The following is a 16,121-nucleotide window of genomic DNA, read 5'->3' on the forward strand; positions in this document are numbered from 1 at the left end:
AGCCACTGTTACCAGTACTAAAATCAGACCTGTCTCGGAGCCCGAGAAAAGGCTTCAGCTTTCTGAGACGGACTCTTTGCTTGTGGTTTGGTGCGCTGAAAAGACTGTGGGGGGTGGCATGGGAGGAAAGACTTTATAAATCTGGATTGGGTAAGTGTTTTACTGCCATGAGATCTCATTGCTATGATTGTTGATCTGAATTTTGATTCTCATTTGTGGTTGGTGTATATGCTTTTATGTAGTAGCAGTTGCTTGCACACAAAATGGCACTAGGTGTGGGGGCTATAAAATTGCCAGTGTGTATTATGTTGGTGTTAGATCGTTTTCTGCATGGACAATTTATTGTTTTCATCTACTTTTTGTACGAGGTGTTTTAATCTATTGTACCTTCTATTATTTGCACAGTTAACCTAATCGGTCGTTTGGCTAAACGACAGGTGATCGTTGGTTCGACGTTTAATGGATCAGGATATGTACTATGCGATTCTGCACTTGTATCGTCTTGTGTAACTTGTGGACATATTATTCACATAAAATACAAACACATTCCTGATGTGTTTTTATTTATCCAGCATATATCAACCTTGGAACGTAGGAAGACTACTGCAGCGAGACAGAATCTCTGTTCCCTTCAGTTGGACATTGGAGTATTCTAGTATTCATTGTGCATTAATTTTGGAACAGGTACGAATGTACAACGATGGAAGCTGCGCGGTGCTGCACCTACACAAGCGCAAACAAGCCCCAACCAGAATCCAATTCGGTGACGATACGCCTCTATTGGCTACCTCTGTCAGGCAGGAAGCACTGCAGGATGTGATACCCCTGCTGCATGCTAGTCTTCGCTTTGACTGTATTATTCGGCGTCCAGCCCCCTACCAGCAGCTCCCCCATCTCCGCTATTGCTCGGTAATAATTCTGGCTGCGATGGCACCCATATTCCTGTGAAACAGGACATTGATGAACCGCTTCCTACTCCTACTGTCCTACATAGACACTAGGAAAAGCCCACTGAGCGGCAGTAAAGTATGGCAATGTACAACGTGCAATAATAGAACATGTGGTGTTTGTTAGGAAAGACCTAATTTCACGGCAGTTGGCAGTGTGGAAGGACTATCTCGTGGTGATGCCAACATGCAAGTACCCAATCAGGCTTCCACAAGAGAAGTATTTGTGTGCTTGCTGTTGCGGCTAAGTTTACTGGGTGTAGAAAAAAATAATATTAGGCGGTGAAAGCCTGGTGGAGAACTGTTTTCAGTCGTGGCCACATGTGCGCACGACATTCATGGTGAAAACTATTTACTCTAGCAAAGGGCTGCTGAGCAACAGTGGAATATCAGATCGAAGACGAACAGGGGAGCAGCAGCTCTCACCGCTGGTAACAAGAAATCATATGCTCTATTATTGGTACTTTATATGTACTGTGGCATGCTCTTTGGGAATAGGTCTGTATTCGGGACAAGTACAGGTGCGTCGTACCTTATTTCATCTTTTTTTCCTTTCTTTATTTGCTACTGGCGCTGCAGTATGATGTTCTCTTTGAAGATAGCAAATTGCGTTCATCTCTTCATGAGTACTCTGTCTCTTTGAACAGCCCAATCATTTGTCTCTGCCCCACCCATTCATTTTCAGGAATTATGCTAACTCATTAAGCGATATTGGCCTTGTACCAAATGATTTATGCACTGCATCGGAGTGTTTTTTTTTTGCTTCTCCATATCCTGCTTAGTCTTTGCTTCAGAGAAAAGGGACAAGCACCAGCATCGCTTGAGCCTTTCTTGGCCGAAATTTGCTTCTCCGGGATCCTGGTGATTCTTACATCGTCATGCTATAGAACAGGATATGAAGTAGTGAGTTATGACGATAATATTTGCCAATCCATCACTTGTGGTTCCCCAGGATCAAATTTCGATGGTTTGGGGTGGGGACAGTACGCTCTGTTAAGTTTTGAGCAATCCCCTATCCTGGAGGCTTGGCCCCAGGAAAAGGAATACAACCAGCTAGCCTTTTGGTTTTCGGATGGCTGGATCTTAGTCCCTAAGCTGCTTCGGTTATTCCCCTGGTGATTTGAATGCCACACTTTCTTAGCTGTTGTCCTCTTTCTTGTTCTGTGGATCTGATTCTACGGTCTCTGAATTCTCACATTTTCGTTTTGTAGGGGTGTGTGTGCAAGTCAGCAATTACCTAACTTTGTTTAGGCATTGTACGTTTGCACTCGCAAATATGAGAAGAAGAAAAAAGAGAGATATTAGAGTTCTTATTGGTGACCAATCACTATATCCACTTGAACTTGCATTCAGTATCTGTGCAATTATGCTGAATTGTGGAATCCATTTCAAGTAAATCCTTGAAGAGATCTTTATAGTCCTTCAGCAACTAAATACAGTAAGTAAATTGCTTACTTTCTCAAACTTTAGGCTCATGAGTTGGGTTGGTAAGGAAATCTGGAGGACAGAACTTCAGTAGAGGCAATGTTTTAGAGGGTTTAGACTTAGATGGGTCCGGTTCGTTGTCTAATAATTAACCTTATTCTGGGCTGGCCCATACATGCACTGGATAGCATTAGCATCTGATCCTTGGGTTGGTCGCTAGGGTCTTCAGTTTCCAGCAGCCACTGCAATCGATCTTCACTCAGAACACTCTTTATTCTGACCTCTGGATGTGATCCAGCTGGTGCATGGTTGTTAGTAGTAGTACCAGTACCAGCAATTCTATTCCAGGACTCGGTTTCCGCTTTTGCCCTTGGCGTTTGTCTATTGCGTTGCGCCAGGCTTACTTAGCCTTTTCACTTTGGGCAATCTTTATGTAAGGCTGCACCGGTTAGTTGTTCCTTGTTGAGTCTTGCAAGGAATTGACTGTGCCCAGCTCTCGATCTACTCCACCCTTTAAGTAAGGCAACTTCAGTTGGCAGACCTGGCAATGACAAGCTAGAAGATTACCAGGCATTCCCCCTCCCCCAAAATGATTGCAACGACATCGCACTGAGTCCAAGTATCAGAGTAGGATGGTGAGTACATACGTTTATGTCCGTTCAGTTTGCAACATGGATAGAGCTATCTACCTCTTCGGTTTGCATTGCAATGTGACAAGGTCATCGTTGATTCTTGGCAGATGTATTCCCCTCCGCGCACCGATCCCGACAGAGAGGAAGAGCAGTGCTTCTCAATCGGAAGTAATCTGCTTACTTCACTAGACCATTACCATACCATGGATTTTGATGAGCCTGTCGTCTCCCCAATGACCAATGCAGGCATGCAAGAGGGGGTTCAGCTCTACAGTTCTACTGGAGGTATGGTTATTCCCAATTCATTTTCTTAGGAACAACAGCCGCTGATCTGTGAAGATTCTGACCAATAACATTCCACATCCCAACTCTTCCCAGATGCTCAACTAAATAGAAATATGAACACAGGCAAGTGTTTAGAGGATGGCAAAAGGAAGGGTTCTGGAGAGGACAGTTCATCACTACGTTCTCTAGTAAGGAAGCTAGAAGCTTCCATTGCTTTCTCTCATCGTATCACACTCCCTCTATTTCATCCTACTGTACATGTAAATGTATTACTGCAGGGTGAAACCAGTGCATTGCAGCGAGAAGTCAGCATGGAGTGTGCTGATGAGAAGGCGGGTGATGCTAGAGCCAAGAGAGAGGACTACGTGCATGTCCGGGCAAAGCGCGGCCAAGCCACCAACAGCCACAGCCTTGCAGAAAGAGTAGTTTCTACCTCTTAAGCAACATTTTTCTTTGAGCGACATAGTTAACGCTCCGATTGAAATGCCTCAATTCTGTTGCTTACGGTAGCATGCCTGTCCGAACTGCAGTTTCGAAGGGAAAAGATAAATGAAAGGATGAAGCTTCTTCAAGACCTTGTCCCAGGTTGCAACAAGGTATGGATGGCATCAAGTAGACCCTTACGTTAATACTGATGTGGTGATGGTGTGTTCTAAACATTAGGGACATGTTTCTTATGACAAGGCAGATTACAGGCAAGGCCATGATGCTTGATGAGATCATAAACTATGTGCAATCTCTGCAGCGACAGATTGAGGTTAGTGTATCGAAAACTTATGGTTTTGGAGGTTTACTCTATGGTTTGTTTAGGCCAATGGCCGAGTCTTCACTTTCATGTTTGCGTTGGACATTTCAGTTCCTTTCGATGAAGCTCTCAGCGATCGGCCCTGGGCTCAACTGTGACCTCGACCTACAAGATGTAAGGTTGCAAAGCTCAACTCGGGTTGAAAAAGAAAATGCCTTTAGATTGATCTTTCGTCAATCCTTGTCACTGCAGATCCTCTGCACACAAGATGCTAGCTCTGCTTTTCCAGGATACAACCTGCAAACGAGCAATGTGCATATTAATCTGTACAGAGCATCTGAAGAAGGTTTCTCACACAGGAACAGGATCATCCCTAGTCCAGCAAATGTTCACGTGACAAGAAACGCCCAGCTATCTGCATTTCCTCAGGTTTTCATTCGACGCCCTTGAACAGCTTCAAGTGCTTTCCTATGTCGATTATACTAGTTTCTGCCATGGCAGAGAGGAGTTATCTGGAACGAGGAGCTTTGCAGCATCGCTTCAGATAGAAATGCTGGTAGCCTGGTAGCATAGATTTTTTCGTGTCTTTTAATTTTCACATTCATCGTTATGTTTTACACTTCTCCTGCAGCTGTACTCAATTTTGTGAGATTTTTCAAGTCCCATTTTGACATTGCAGATTCAATGAAAGTGGAGTGACATTGTGGCAACTGACAAGCCGGCAGTTTAATGGTGATCAACTCTGAAAGTCTTGACAAGTTGGGTTGCTACTGAGGTGCCTTTTCAAGTTGCAGTGGTAGCACGACTTCTCTTGGGATGAGCTAGTTAACTTTTGGTATTTGAGAGGAATTCTGGTGTGTCCACCCATCCTGTACAGTTATTAGAATAACTAATCAAAGGAGTACTGTGAAATTCTTGCGATCTGGTGGAGAAAATAGTGGACAATTTTCGTCTGGAATTTCTGACACAACTGAGTTAGTGCTTTGGTGGGGTGTGGCTCCACCTAATTATTTAGTTGTAATAGCTGGCAGAGCTCTATGACTATAACTGCTTGAGATTCGTGACAACGAATTTAAATTGGCCAAATAAAAAATCGTTCATCGGTAGAAGTGTAGAACCCTTGTAAACTTCAAAAATATCCGTTGCAACCAATACTTTTAGAATTCATAACCGGGGCAAAAAAAAACGAGTAACTTGCCTATAAAACTTATGTTACTCACAATTTCATAACCTAGTCCATGACAATTAGCCGGCAAATAATTATTTACTAACAATTAGCCAGAGTATGTTTGGAGTTTTGGCTTTTTATCTTTATACGATTTATTAGCACTTATTAGCAAGATTAAATGGTTAATGAGCAAACAATTTGCTAGCCCTTCGGTTAACAATTAGTTAATTTATTAGACAGTTTGTTTGGAGAAGGTGCTAAAATTAGTCGGTATACCATTATGTTAGTCATAAATCGATAACTTATGTTCGTTAATCACCCACAATAAAGATAGGTACCTTTACTAGTTAAGTATAAAAAAATTTGGCTTCCGTGGCAAAGCCAGCATTCGGAGGTACTCTCAACTAGCATGGTTCTTATTCCGTTCATTTTAAATTCTAGGTTATTTTTTTTGAAAGTTCAGGAGGGGAGACCCTTACTGAAATTTTTTATTGAAAATGAAAAAGGAACAACTCAACCTGGTTACAAGAGTTAGTCTGAAAGACCTAATTGTAAAGTTACAAGGATTGGTCTGAGCAAAACAAATCTTATGACTGCCACAGATCCAGCCAGCTTGGGATGGAGATGTCATATTTCCCACGCGCTCTGTGAATAACCAACCGTAGCTCCTTACTGAATTCATACGTACAGTGATGCACTGAGGGGTCTTTATTTTCAAACAACCATTCATTACGGCTTTTCCAAATGCTCCATGTCATGAGAATGATGACCTCCATAGAAAAAGGAACGTTAAGTTGTTGTTTGAGGTTTTCCGAGGCCTCCTCTGGATGAGCAATTCTTGGTTGGGTTATTACAATTGAGTTCCAACAAGCTTTTGCAAAGTTGCATCTGAGAAACAGGTGATAAAGAGTCTCCTCTCTTTGCCATAAACAATTCTCACATGAGTATGATTCTAGAATCATGTTTTTCCTTCTCAGCATATTCCTGGTATTGAGTCTGTTTTTAAGCCATAGCCAATAGAAAACTTTATGCTTAGGTTGGCATTTACTCTTCCATAGGTGCTTGTAGATAGAGTGAACCTGTGTCTGCCCCATTAAATGTCTGTAAGCTTTTTGAGTTGAATAACTGTCCGAGCCCCATATGTATCTCCATCGGTCCTTTACATTATTGAGGACAATTTGCTCCCAGACTACCTGTATCTCCAGATATTGTTCATAAGCTTGCTCAGAAATAGGCAATTGAAAATACGAAAGAGATGATCTTGTTCCTTAACCTCTGCGATAGACAGTTTTGTGCTTTTGGTAAAAGAGAATAATTCTGGATATTTTTGTCTTGGAATACTCTTGTTCCACTGATCTTCCCAGAAAAAAATTGATCTGCCATTGCCAATGGTTGGGTGCGCCAGACCCTTAAAGTTATGAAGAAGTTTGAGTATACTCTTCCACCAGAAGGAGCCAATGCTTCTATGTCCAGGGAGTCCGTTGGGCGAATAATATTTATTCCAGATGATATTTACCCAAGGTAAATCATAACTATTAAAGAACTTATGAAAGAATTTTAGAAGAAGAGCATCATTTTGAGTTTCAAGGCGTAGCACCCCAAGACCTCCATTTACTTTTCTCTGGGTAACCGTAGACCAAGCAACCAGAGGCGGCTTTTTGGAGCTAATGTCATTCCCTCTCCAAAGACAGTGCTTCCTGTAAATGTCTATCTGCTTAATGATAGTTTTTGGAATCTTAAGCGTACACATAAAGAAGGTTGGCAAAGCTGAAAATACTGAATTTACCAACTCCAAGCGCCCAGCCTGAGATAAAAAATTTGAGGAGCATGATAATCTCTTTTCAATTCTTTGGATAAGAGGCAGAAACTGCTGAATTATGGGTTTCGCAAGACCCAAAGGCAATCCAAGATAGGTGAACGACATTGCACCAATTTGACAATTGAGAGTTCTTGAGAGGATCTCCATCTTCTCAGGATTAACATTTATGGGATACATATTGGATTTGGTATAGTTGACCTTTAGACTAGTGGAAGATGCAAAAGAATTTAGAATTGCCTTAAGAAAGAATAGTTGCTTCGGGCAGGCCTCCAATATCAAAAGAGTATCATCGACATATTGAACAATAGGAAAATCCTGCTCACCAATATCAGGTAAAGGAAGCTGAAGCAGATTCAAATGTCTGGCCTTATTAATAATGCTCTGAAGAAGGTCAGCCGCTAAGACAAACAACAGTGGTGAAAGAGGATCTCCTTGTCTAACTCCTCATTTGCAGTGAAAGGATTTCCCAGGGACTCCATTGAGTAACACCGAAGAAGTGCCAGAGTGTAGAATGTTCCGAACCCAGTTAATCCACTTAGAACCAAAACCTTTATGAGTCATGACCTGCAGAATCAGTTCATGTTCTAAAGTGTCAAAAGCCTTTTCGAAATCCAGTTTTAGCATAATGATTTCTTTCTTTGAGGAATGACATAAGTGAATGTATTCATAGGCCCAAGCCAAGCAATCCTGAATTGTTCTTCCTTTTATGAAACCATATTGGTTCCTGTGAACCAACCGAGTCATGAATGATTGCAAACGGTTTGCCAAAAGCTTCGTTAAAATTTTCATACTGTTATTTAGTAACGAAATTGGCCTATAATCTCCCACCTTTTGCGGGTTTTCCTTCTTCGGGATCAAAATAATGAAGGATCCATTAATACTTCTCAGGCAAACCTCTTCTTGATAAAACTTTTCACAAAGATCATAGAAGTCTTGGGCAATGATGTGCCAACACTTTTTAATAAAGTTGGTATTGAAACCATCAGGACCAGGGGATTTATCCGAAGGTAGTGATTTGATAATGTTGTCAATCTCCAGCTTAGTGAATGGAGAATCTAACCCTTGAAGACCTTCATTTCTGATTAATAGTTTTGATAATTCAAAATCAATACCTAAGAAATCAGACGATCCCAGTTTGCTCTTGAAAGCTTCCCAAAGAAGATTTGATTTGTGGTCATGCTTGAAATGGATTATTCCATTCTCATCGGTCAAAGAAGCAATTGAATTTTTTGTGTTTTACTGTGGCATGTGCATGAAAAAAACGAGAACAAATATCTCCTTCAGTGATCCATTTGATAGACGCCCGTTGCTTCTAATAAATTTTCTGAATATTTAGTAGTTCAGCCATTTTTGTTGCATAATATCTCTGAAATTCCATTCCTCAATAGAAAGATCACGATGTTCTTCAATATTGTCTATAAACTCTATTAGCAACTTGATATCTCTCACCGTTTTATCAATTTTTGGTAATGATCTCTGCCAATCCTTCAGAACCTTTCGAACAATCTTAAACTTGGCTATTAAGTTTTTAGCTTTGTCAGGTAGGAATGGAAGTCCAAGCCACGAGGTTTGAAAGATATTCATGAATCCGTCAAATTCCAGCCAGAAGTTTTCAAACCTAAAAATCTTAGGTTTAGGGATCTTGGACTTAAAAGAAACCAAGCAAGACACATGGTCAAAGATGTCACGCGACATCGTTTTGGCACATGTATCCGGATAAACGATGGACCATTCTTGCGAAATGAAAAACCAATCAAGTCTCTGGAGAAGGGGTTCCTGCTGCCTATTCGACCAGGTGTACGCTAAGCCGTGAAGGGGAATTTCAACCAAATCTAAATTACTTATTGCTTCATTGAACTTCAACATTAAATTAATATCACCCCTGCTTTATTCCTGTCTTCTGGCCGACGGATTAAATTGAAATCCCCAACAAGAAGCCAAAGCTTATCTGATGGCATAGAAATATTATGAAGCCAGCTGAGAAAATCTATTTTCCCTTGTGGAGTACAAGGAGCATAAATGTTTGTAATAATCCAAGAGCACGCCGATAAATTTGATATAAATTCCACTGCTTGAGCATAATCATTTTGAAAGATGACATTTCCTGTTAGTTTTGAACTTTTCCATATGATAATTGAACCTCCCGAGTTTCCCACCGAAGGAACAAAAGCAAAAGAATCAAACTGGTTAGGACATAAGTTTTTTAGGAAAACTGAATCAATAAGTTCCTTTTTGGTTTCTTGCAAGCAAATAACATCGCATCCAGATTCCTGAATTGCACATCGAATGCCATTCCATTTAACATTGGAATTAATTCCTCTAACATTGTGACTCAGAACAAACCACTCCGAATAATTAACAGCATTTAAATTACTCATGGAGTAAACTTGAAGGTTTTGCGCCAGAAAGAGACCCAAACCCAGGAACTGGGTGGGTAAAATAAGTGTCAGACATCGAGCAAAAGAGTATCATAGAAATAAAACATGCACACCCAGGTGCCAGCCAAGGAACAGAGGGTCTTGGAATTAACCAACCCAAAAACATGCACCCCCAGAATTTCAAAAGGCAAAAGCCAGAATCCAGACAACACGTCTTCAACCTATTGTTTATCTTCTTCATTTGAATCTTCATTCTTCTCATTTTCCTTATCCTTTCTGCTCGTCCTCTTCTGACCGACAGATCCTGATGAAGATTTCTTCTTCTTCAAATTGTTATCAGATAACTCATCGTTTGACATGTTACAGAACCTGGTCCCCAGATTCCGAATCACCTTGGAAGACAGAGATGGGGGACCATCAAAGTTATGATGGCACATCAGACAGTTCCTTTTCAGGCAAGCACCTTGTCTGAACCCAGCTCGTGAGTCCTTCAGGCGCTTACTCCTTCTGAGCTCTGACTCCACAATAATTGGTGCCGGGACATCACAGTTATTCTTTTCCTGGGAATTCTCTGAAAGAACATCTTCTAGAAATTTATCTTTCGGGCATTCCTTAGGAATGGCAAAGGATAAGGACTCAAGTTCCGGTTCCAGCAATATTGGAGAAATTTCTGATGACAAGGACTTTGACCAATTGAAGGCTTCAGGTTGAAGCAAATTTGAGAGAAAGAAGGGTGCCCATTTTTTTGGAATCTTCACTGAAATGTCTAGGGTCCCTGCAGGAGCAAAATACTTGGCCCAAATCCTGTAAAGCTGAGCAGACCTTTTCCTCTCCATGTGCATCTGAAACACAGGATCTGGTTGCCATTCCTGAGTGAGCATGAAGTTCAATTCCAAATTCTGAAAGAATTGATTATTGTTTGGTCCCCCATCTTGGGCCTATGGTGGCTGGCCAGCATTAACAGGAGGAGGAGCCATCTGAATAACTGGGCCATCAACCTCTTGTGGCCCATTACCTGGCATCATAGGTCCATCTTCCACAATGTGGCCATTCTGGAGGGGTGCATCCTGAATGGGACCAATGGAGCTGTCCGACAACAAGCCCGAGTGCTGGTTGCTGAGTTGTTGCTCATCCGGTTGAATGGGCTGCTCATCTGGTTGAATGGGCTGTGGGATCTGCTGATTAGGTTATATCCATTTATCCCAATCCCCCCGAGCATTGTCGTCTTGCTGGGCTGGCAAATCTCCTCCCAAAGAATCAACCTGCCAAACGAACCAATAGCTGCTTGCAAGTACTTTGAGGAACGGTAATCCAGAGGAAAACCTAGAAGCATGAGCCAACATTCACGATTGAAAAAAGAGCCCGATGATTCCAGACGTCATTATGACGAAGAGCAGTGAAAGTAGCATCCAAATATTGTTGAGGGCCAAGCAAACCAGATTATCACGCTCCAAAACACTATAAAACTGCACCAACACCTGCCCCAAGTGAGAGCGCTGAATATCTCTCACCCCAACCCTTCGATGCTCCACTAAATATTCCCTAATCACATCTCTGACCGCAGGGAAAAGGACCTCATGCGCAGGTAAAGGATGGATATTAATAATCGCCCAATCCTCATGCATTGGAGGGAGTCTCCGCGAGACTGACCTGGCCATGATTTCGCGATGCTGGACCGCCATGGCGCTGAAGCCTGGCGGGAGGAAAGGCTCCAGGTCGACACGCCGGTACGCCATTGCATGATTTTCCGAAGATCGCCGACGAACAAGAGGCAAAGGAGCGGTTTGGGGTTTTGGTGAAGTGACACCCAGCGAGAGCTCCAAGGATGCTATAGGCGTCTGTTCGTATTTTTTTTAATAAAACCACCCTGGCGAACTCTTCGAAGCAACCAAACTTGGGAGGAGACCCAACTGTCAGAGACCCTGGGGTAGGGCGGAACCAGGAACTGTAATCCAGGGAATTTGACGTCCCTTCCAAAATGTGACTGTTCTCAAAGGAAGGGAACGAAGAAAGGGGAAATTCGAAATTCGTTTTCTTAAAATTGCAGAATAATTCCAAATGTCCCTGAACTTTACAAAAATGGCATTGGAAAGCCGAGGTAACCGCACCAGACGAACCAGTCATCACAGAAATGTTAGAGGCCGAAATCCCAAGCCCAGACGTGAAAGGCCCATTCTGCAAAATGGGCCGCCATTGAAGCTTACGGTCCCTAGATAGACCAGAATTTGAATTTGAAAAATGGCGAACATCGCGCCCATGATGACCGCGTCTAATCATGCCTCCATTCTAGGTCATCTTGACTTCGCTCAACTTAATTAATGAGAATGGAGTATCCGATCTTTCATCAAATGGGCTTAACTCTCGATTTAGCAAAAAATGGACACATACGATTTGGTTTCTGATAGTAAAGAATCAAACCTTGCAATTGTAGCAACGCGTCTCACCTACTTATTAATCGTGCATTATTGAATTAACCTTGCTGTGAAGACTAATCCTATATATAAATTGAATAGCACAAAAAAGAATAAGAAGTAACACAATCTAAAATATTGTTATTATACATTAAACACAAATTTGGTTCCACAAACCCATAAAACAACAAATCTTTTAGATGACAGATTAATCTAGGTAAAACCTTAAACCCTAACATGAATGATGACTACTGGATATATAGTGTTAGTGCGATCAAGGACCCCAGTATCCATCTCTTAAAAGAATCCTACACGATACACGGTCTAAATGACAAAACAGATGACGTAATATCTTGACAGATATTATATGTCCACTTGTTTCATTAATTCATGTACCTTCAAGTAATTTGAATATGGGGCCGGTTTCATTAGAAAGATTATCTTTTTTACCTTTTCATGTATGTGTGGAATCCGTATGTAACAAGGACCACAATTTTAGTGTGTGCTACTCCTAGAGTTTGAGGCAGACTTGAACCTGATATGAATATAGCATCAAACTATGGCTTGACACCCATATTAGTATTCTTTGTCCTATGTATCTCTCTCCAAGTACTTATGATCCTCCCAAAGTTCTAAGGTTTATGAGATCATTAAATTAAATTTATTTTCACAATCACAAAAAGAATTACTTAGGAATGAACTCACCTAGAGATTTAGGGCGTGTTTGGCACGACTTCGCTCCATTCTAGAGTTGATCTACTCCAAAATTCTATGTAAAGAAGCTCTTGATAGTTTCCTAGAGGGGGTGAATAGACAACACCTGAAAAATCAACACTTAAAAAAACTAGATCCCAAATTAGAGGTTAGAGCGAGAGATAATCAAATCGGGGTAGTAGGAGGGAGAGAGAAGTTATCTTAGACTTGTTGCTCTTATAAATGCGGAATTAACTTAGACATCAACTCAAGTTATTTGAATCAAAGTCCAAGCAAGAGAACTTAGAGAGGGAGAGAGAGACGAACAAATCGCAAGCAAATGCAAATATACACAAAGACACATGTGATTTGTTTTACCGGAGTTTGGTTCCAAAGAACTTACATCTCCATTGAGGTATCCCTAAGGGCGGGATCTCTTTTAACCCTCTCAAGTGATCCCAACGATCAAGATTGAGCCCTCGGATCTTCGATGATGAGAGACAGAGTCTCCACAAGGTACTCCACAAGCCGAAGCCTCTTGTTAGCCTTTACAATAGAGAATCACCAACACAAGAGCAAGAACACAGCAACACAACACCACAATGCAAATCACAAGAGCGCACTCTCTCTAGAATGACTATCTCTACTCAACTGAGGTTCTCGAGTCTCTCGAAATGGCTTGAAGGTGTTGCACAAGTGTTTGGGACTGAAGCACATCTCTAGTGGTGATTTGTGTGTCGAATTAACTTTTTAGGGTATTTATAGCCCCAAACACCTCAAAGAGCCATTGAATTAAATGTTGAAATTATGCTTTCCTCGGGTACACCGGACCTCTGACTGTAGCAGAATCATCGGGATCCTGATTGAAGCCTTCCTTCTATGTTGGCATCGGATCAGCTCGATGCACCACCAAACCCCCGCCACGCCAGTAGCCATGTCATCTAGTCGTTGGAAACAATCGTTGAATCCTGAAGTAGTCATTGAATTCGAGTGGTTCGGTGCACATCGGACTAGGCTGCTGGTGCGCCAAATGTCATCTGCCCTGATCTGCAATGTCTCTCCGTAAGTGGTCCAATGCACCACCTGACTGGTCTAGTGCGCCAGACCATCGGATCACCGAAGACCTTCTATAGAACTCTCTAAGTAAGTAGTCCAGAGCGTCACCGGACTGGTCTGGTGCGCCAGACCAGAAGACCTTCTGTAGAGCTCTTTGCATAAATGGTCCGGCACACCACCGGACTAGTCCGGTGCGCTAGGCCACCGAAGTCCTTCTGCAAAAGTCTCTGCGTATTAGGTTTGGTGCACTGCAGACCTACTATGCTAAAGTCCAAATTGGGTAATCTTCTTCAAATTTATTTGGCTTTCTTGAGTATTCACATGACTTAGACAATCATTTCTAGTGGTTGTCCAATCAGTTTAAATCATGGATCACTTCTTTACCTCATCCAACTTAGAATCTGGTTTTGGCTCAAACTAGGCCCCAATAGGATTTTTTTCCAAAATATGACTTCTCAGACTCTCTAAGTTGCTAAAAATATTCCTAAGGTGTTTAGAACTTATTCAAATTTGTGAATTAATCATTGTTCATCTTATCCAAGATTTACCCTTTCTAACATTTGTTTGAGCTAAGTGTAGAATTGAATCCCTCAATTTGACACTTATGAACCTGCATGTACATACTTAGCAAACTAGTTAGATCTCAAGATTGTGTTGGTCATTAATTAACAAAATCAATCTAGAAATGGCATATAGCACATTCTGCTTTCAGCTCTGCTCCAGAGTCTAGGTCGCTTTCTTATAACTAGTGGTAGGTGAATACCTTCAAACTCCATGTCTAAGTTACTTTTTAAGGATTTTAGAGCAACAAAAAAGAGGTACTCAAAAAAATTGTACTGTAACTCTTAAAACTTCATGGAGTTTGCAACTCTAGAGTTGGGGTGTTTGGCTAGCTTTGACTAGCTTCCCCTTGGAGTTTTGCTCTGTAGTCATGCCAAACACCCCCTTAGTTGCAGTGCTCAAGCACTAATATTTTGTCATTGCATAGACACTTTGAATATTCTATGTACCCAAAGAAGTGATGTACCCATCATTAACATTTTATAGATTTGATGAAGTTTATAGAAAAAACATCAATAGTGATTGTACCAAATAAAATGCAGTATAAGAAATATGCTATAGTGTACCTAAGGAGATTATATTGGTGCTGATGTTGAATCATTTCTTTATACATATAGTTAGAACTAGAGAAATTTGACTTAGGACAAATTTTAAATCGCCTATAGTTTAGAATGAATATATATAGTTTATGTATTAAGAGCCCTGTGCTTCCAATAACTAGAGGAAGCCCTGGTCCATGTCTCTCGGTCCAGCCATACCACCGATCATTTTCCCCCACCAAACCGCTAGGGTCCATTTAAAAACCCATTAACCAAGCCCACACGTTCTTTACCGTAACATTTTTACCGTTGCAATCGCACACAGTCGTTGCCATTTCTTCATCTCCCACCTCCATCTTCCTTGCAGCTGTGCAACTGCATCTGGGGCGATGCGACGTGGGGCTCGCTGCACTACTCGACGTCGAGCTCTACTTCGCATTTGGGGCGTTGCAGAGATGGACGTGTTCTACTCGACCTCCTCTTCCTCGTTGGTGTCGTACGACGGCGGCTAGGGCTACGACTCACTGAAGAACTTCCGCCAGATATTTCCTGCTGTCCAGACCCACCTCAAGCTCGTGCGCCCCCGCCACCCTCCTACCATCATCCTAGTCCTACACCGATCTCTCTCTGCATCCCCGATTTATTAATTTGGCTTCATTTTTGGGATATATTTGGCCTCGTATTGGGGGAACTGAGGGTGGGATGTGGCAATGGATTCAGACGCTCTCGTAGTTCTAGGGTACTTTAAGACAGGAACTTCAATTCCGCTGCAACCTACTCGAAGGGTCTTTCATTCCACTGCGATCCAGCCTTCGAGTAGAGTAAGTATTTCCAGTTTTAAAGTGATAATTATTATTCGCCTATTCACCCCCTCTAGGCAACATCTAGATCCTGTTCCCGGGCATAGGGAACTTTCAATTGGTATCAGAGCTAGGCCTCTCCAGTGTGGGCTTAGCCGTCCGGAGATGACGATGTCGTCACAAGAGGTAACTCTAGAACTTCTTCTAGGCGATGGTTCTAATTATAAATCTTGGTCTGTCTCTATTTATAATGCTTTCATGCATATTGATCCTGATTTGAGACAGATCTTCAGTAGAAATATTTTCTCTCTGATATTAGTAAAAAACCTTCTAATGCTGAACTAAGATGTCTATCTCTCAATCACCATGCTTGCAACATCTTAGTTGACTCTCTTCTACTCCCTATGTTGCTTGTGGTACTAACCTTTCAAAGGGAGAAGAAAAACGATGGCAACCAATCGATGAATCCACCTCACTGACAGGTTTGTCTTCCACTAGTTATAAATGTCTTATTGCTAACAATGATAGTGAAGACGAAAGCGATGATGTGGAGGAATATGAGGATGATAGCGAGGATGGGTCTTCATCACCACAAGGTACATTTTTTTGTATTGCTTCCACTGATAATAATGATAGGGAAAATGAGACTGGCGATGTGGAAG

The 16,121-nt window shown here is 41.7% G+C and overlaps 1 protein-coding gene across 21 annotated transcripts; it reads left to right on the forward strand.

Annotated features, from left to right (window-relative positions):
* Positions 1-543: 543 nt before the first annotated feature.
* Positions 544-5,048, forward strand: LOC100381413 (uncharacterized). 21 transcript variants are annotated; one of them, XM_035959007.1, is made up of 12 exons: positions 544-2,062; positions 2,159-2,385; positions 2,811-3,007; positions 3,112-3,289; positions 3,383-3,477; positions 3,568-3,711; positions 3,820-3,885; positions 3,978-4,046; positions 4,146-4,208; positions 4,287-4,463; positions 4,536-4,590; positions 4,714-5,001. In XM_035959007.1, the coding sequence occupies exons 3-12, from the start codon at positions 3,005-3,007 to the stop codon at positions 4,731-4,733; spliced, it is 870 nt and encodes a 289-aa protein (XP_035814900.1). In that variant the 5' UTR covers positions 544-2,062; positions 2,159-2,385; positions 2,811-3,004; the 3' UTR covers positions 4,734-5,001. The 21 variants fall into 21 exon arrangements, 18 of the variants coding, with proteins under 18 accessions (XP_035814900.1, XP_035814903.1, XP_008681609.1 ...); XM_035959010.1 differs by having other exon boundaries at positions 2,905-3,007; XM_008683387.4 differs by having other exon boundaries at positions 544-3,007; positions 3,112-3,172; positions 3,251-3,289; positions 4,536-4,598; positions 4,714-5,048.
* The last annotated feature ends 11,073 nt before the right edge of the window (positions 5,049-16,121 follow it).

The sequence above is a fragment of the Zea mays genome, chromosome 1, assembly GCF_902167145.1.
Source record: "Zea mays cultivar B73 chromosome 1, Zm-B73-REFERENCE-NAM-5.0, whole genome shotgun sequence".
NCBI classification, from domain to species: Eukaryota; Viridiplantae; Streptophyta; class Magnoliopsida; order Poales; family Poaceae; genus Zea; species Zea mays.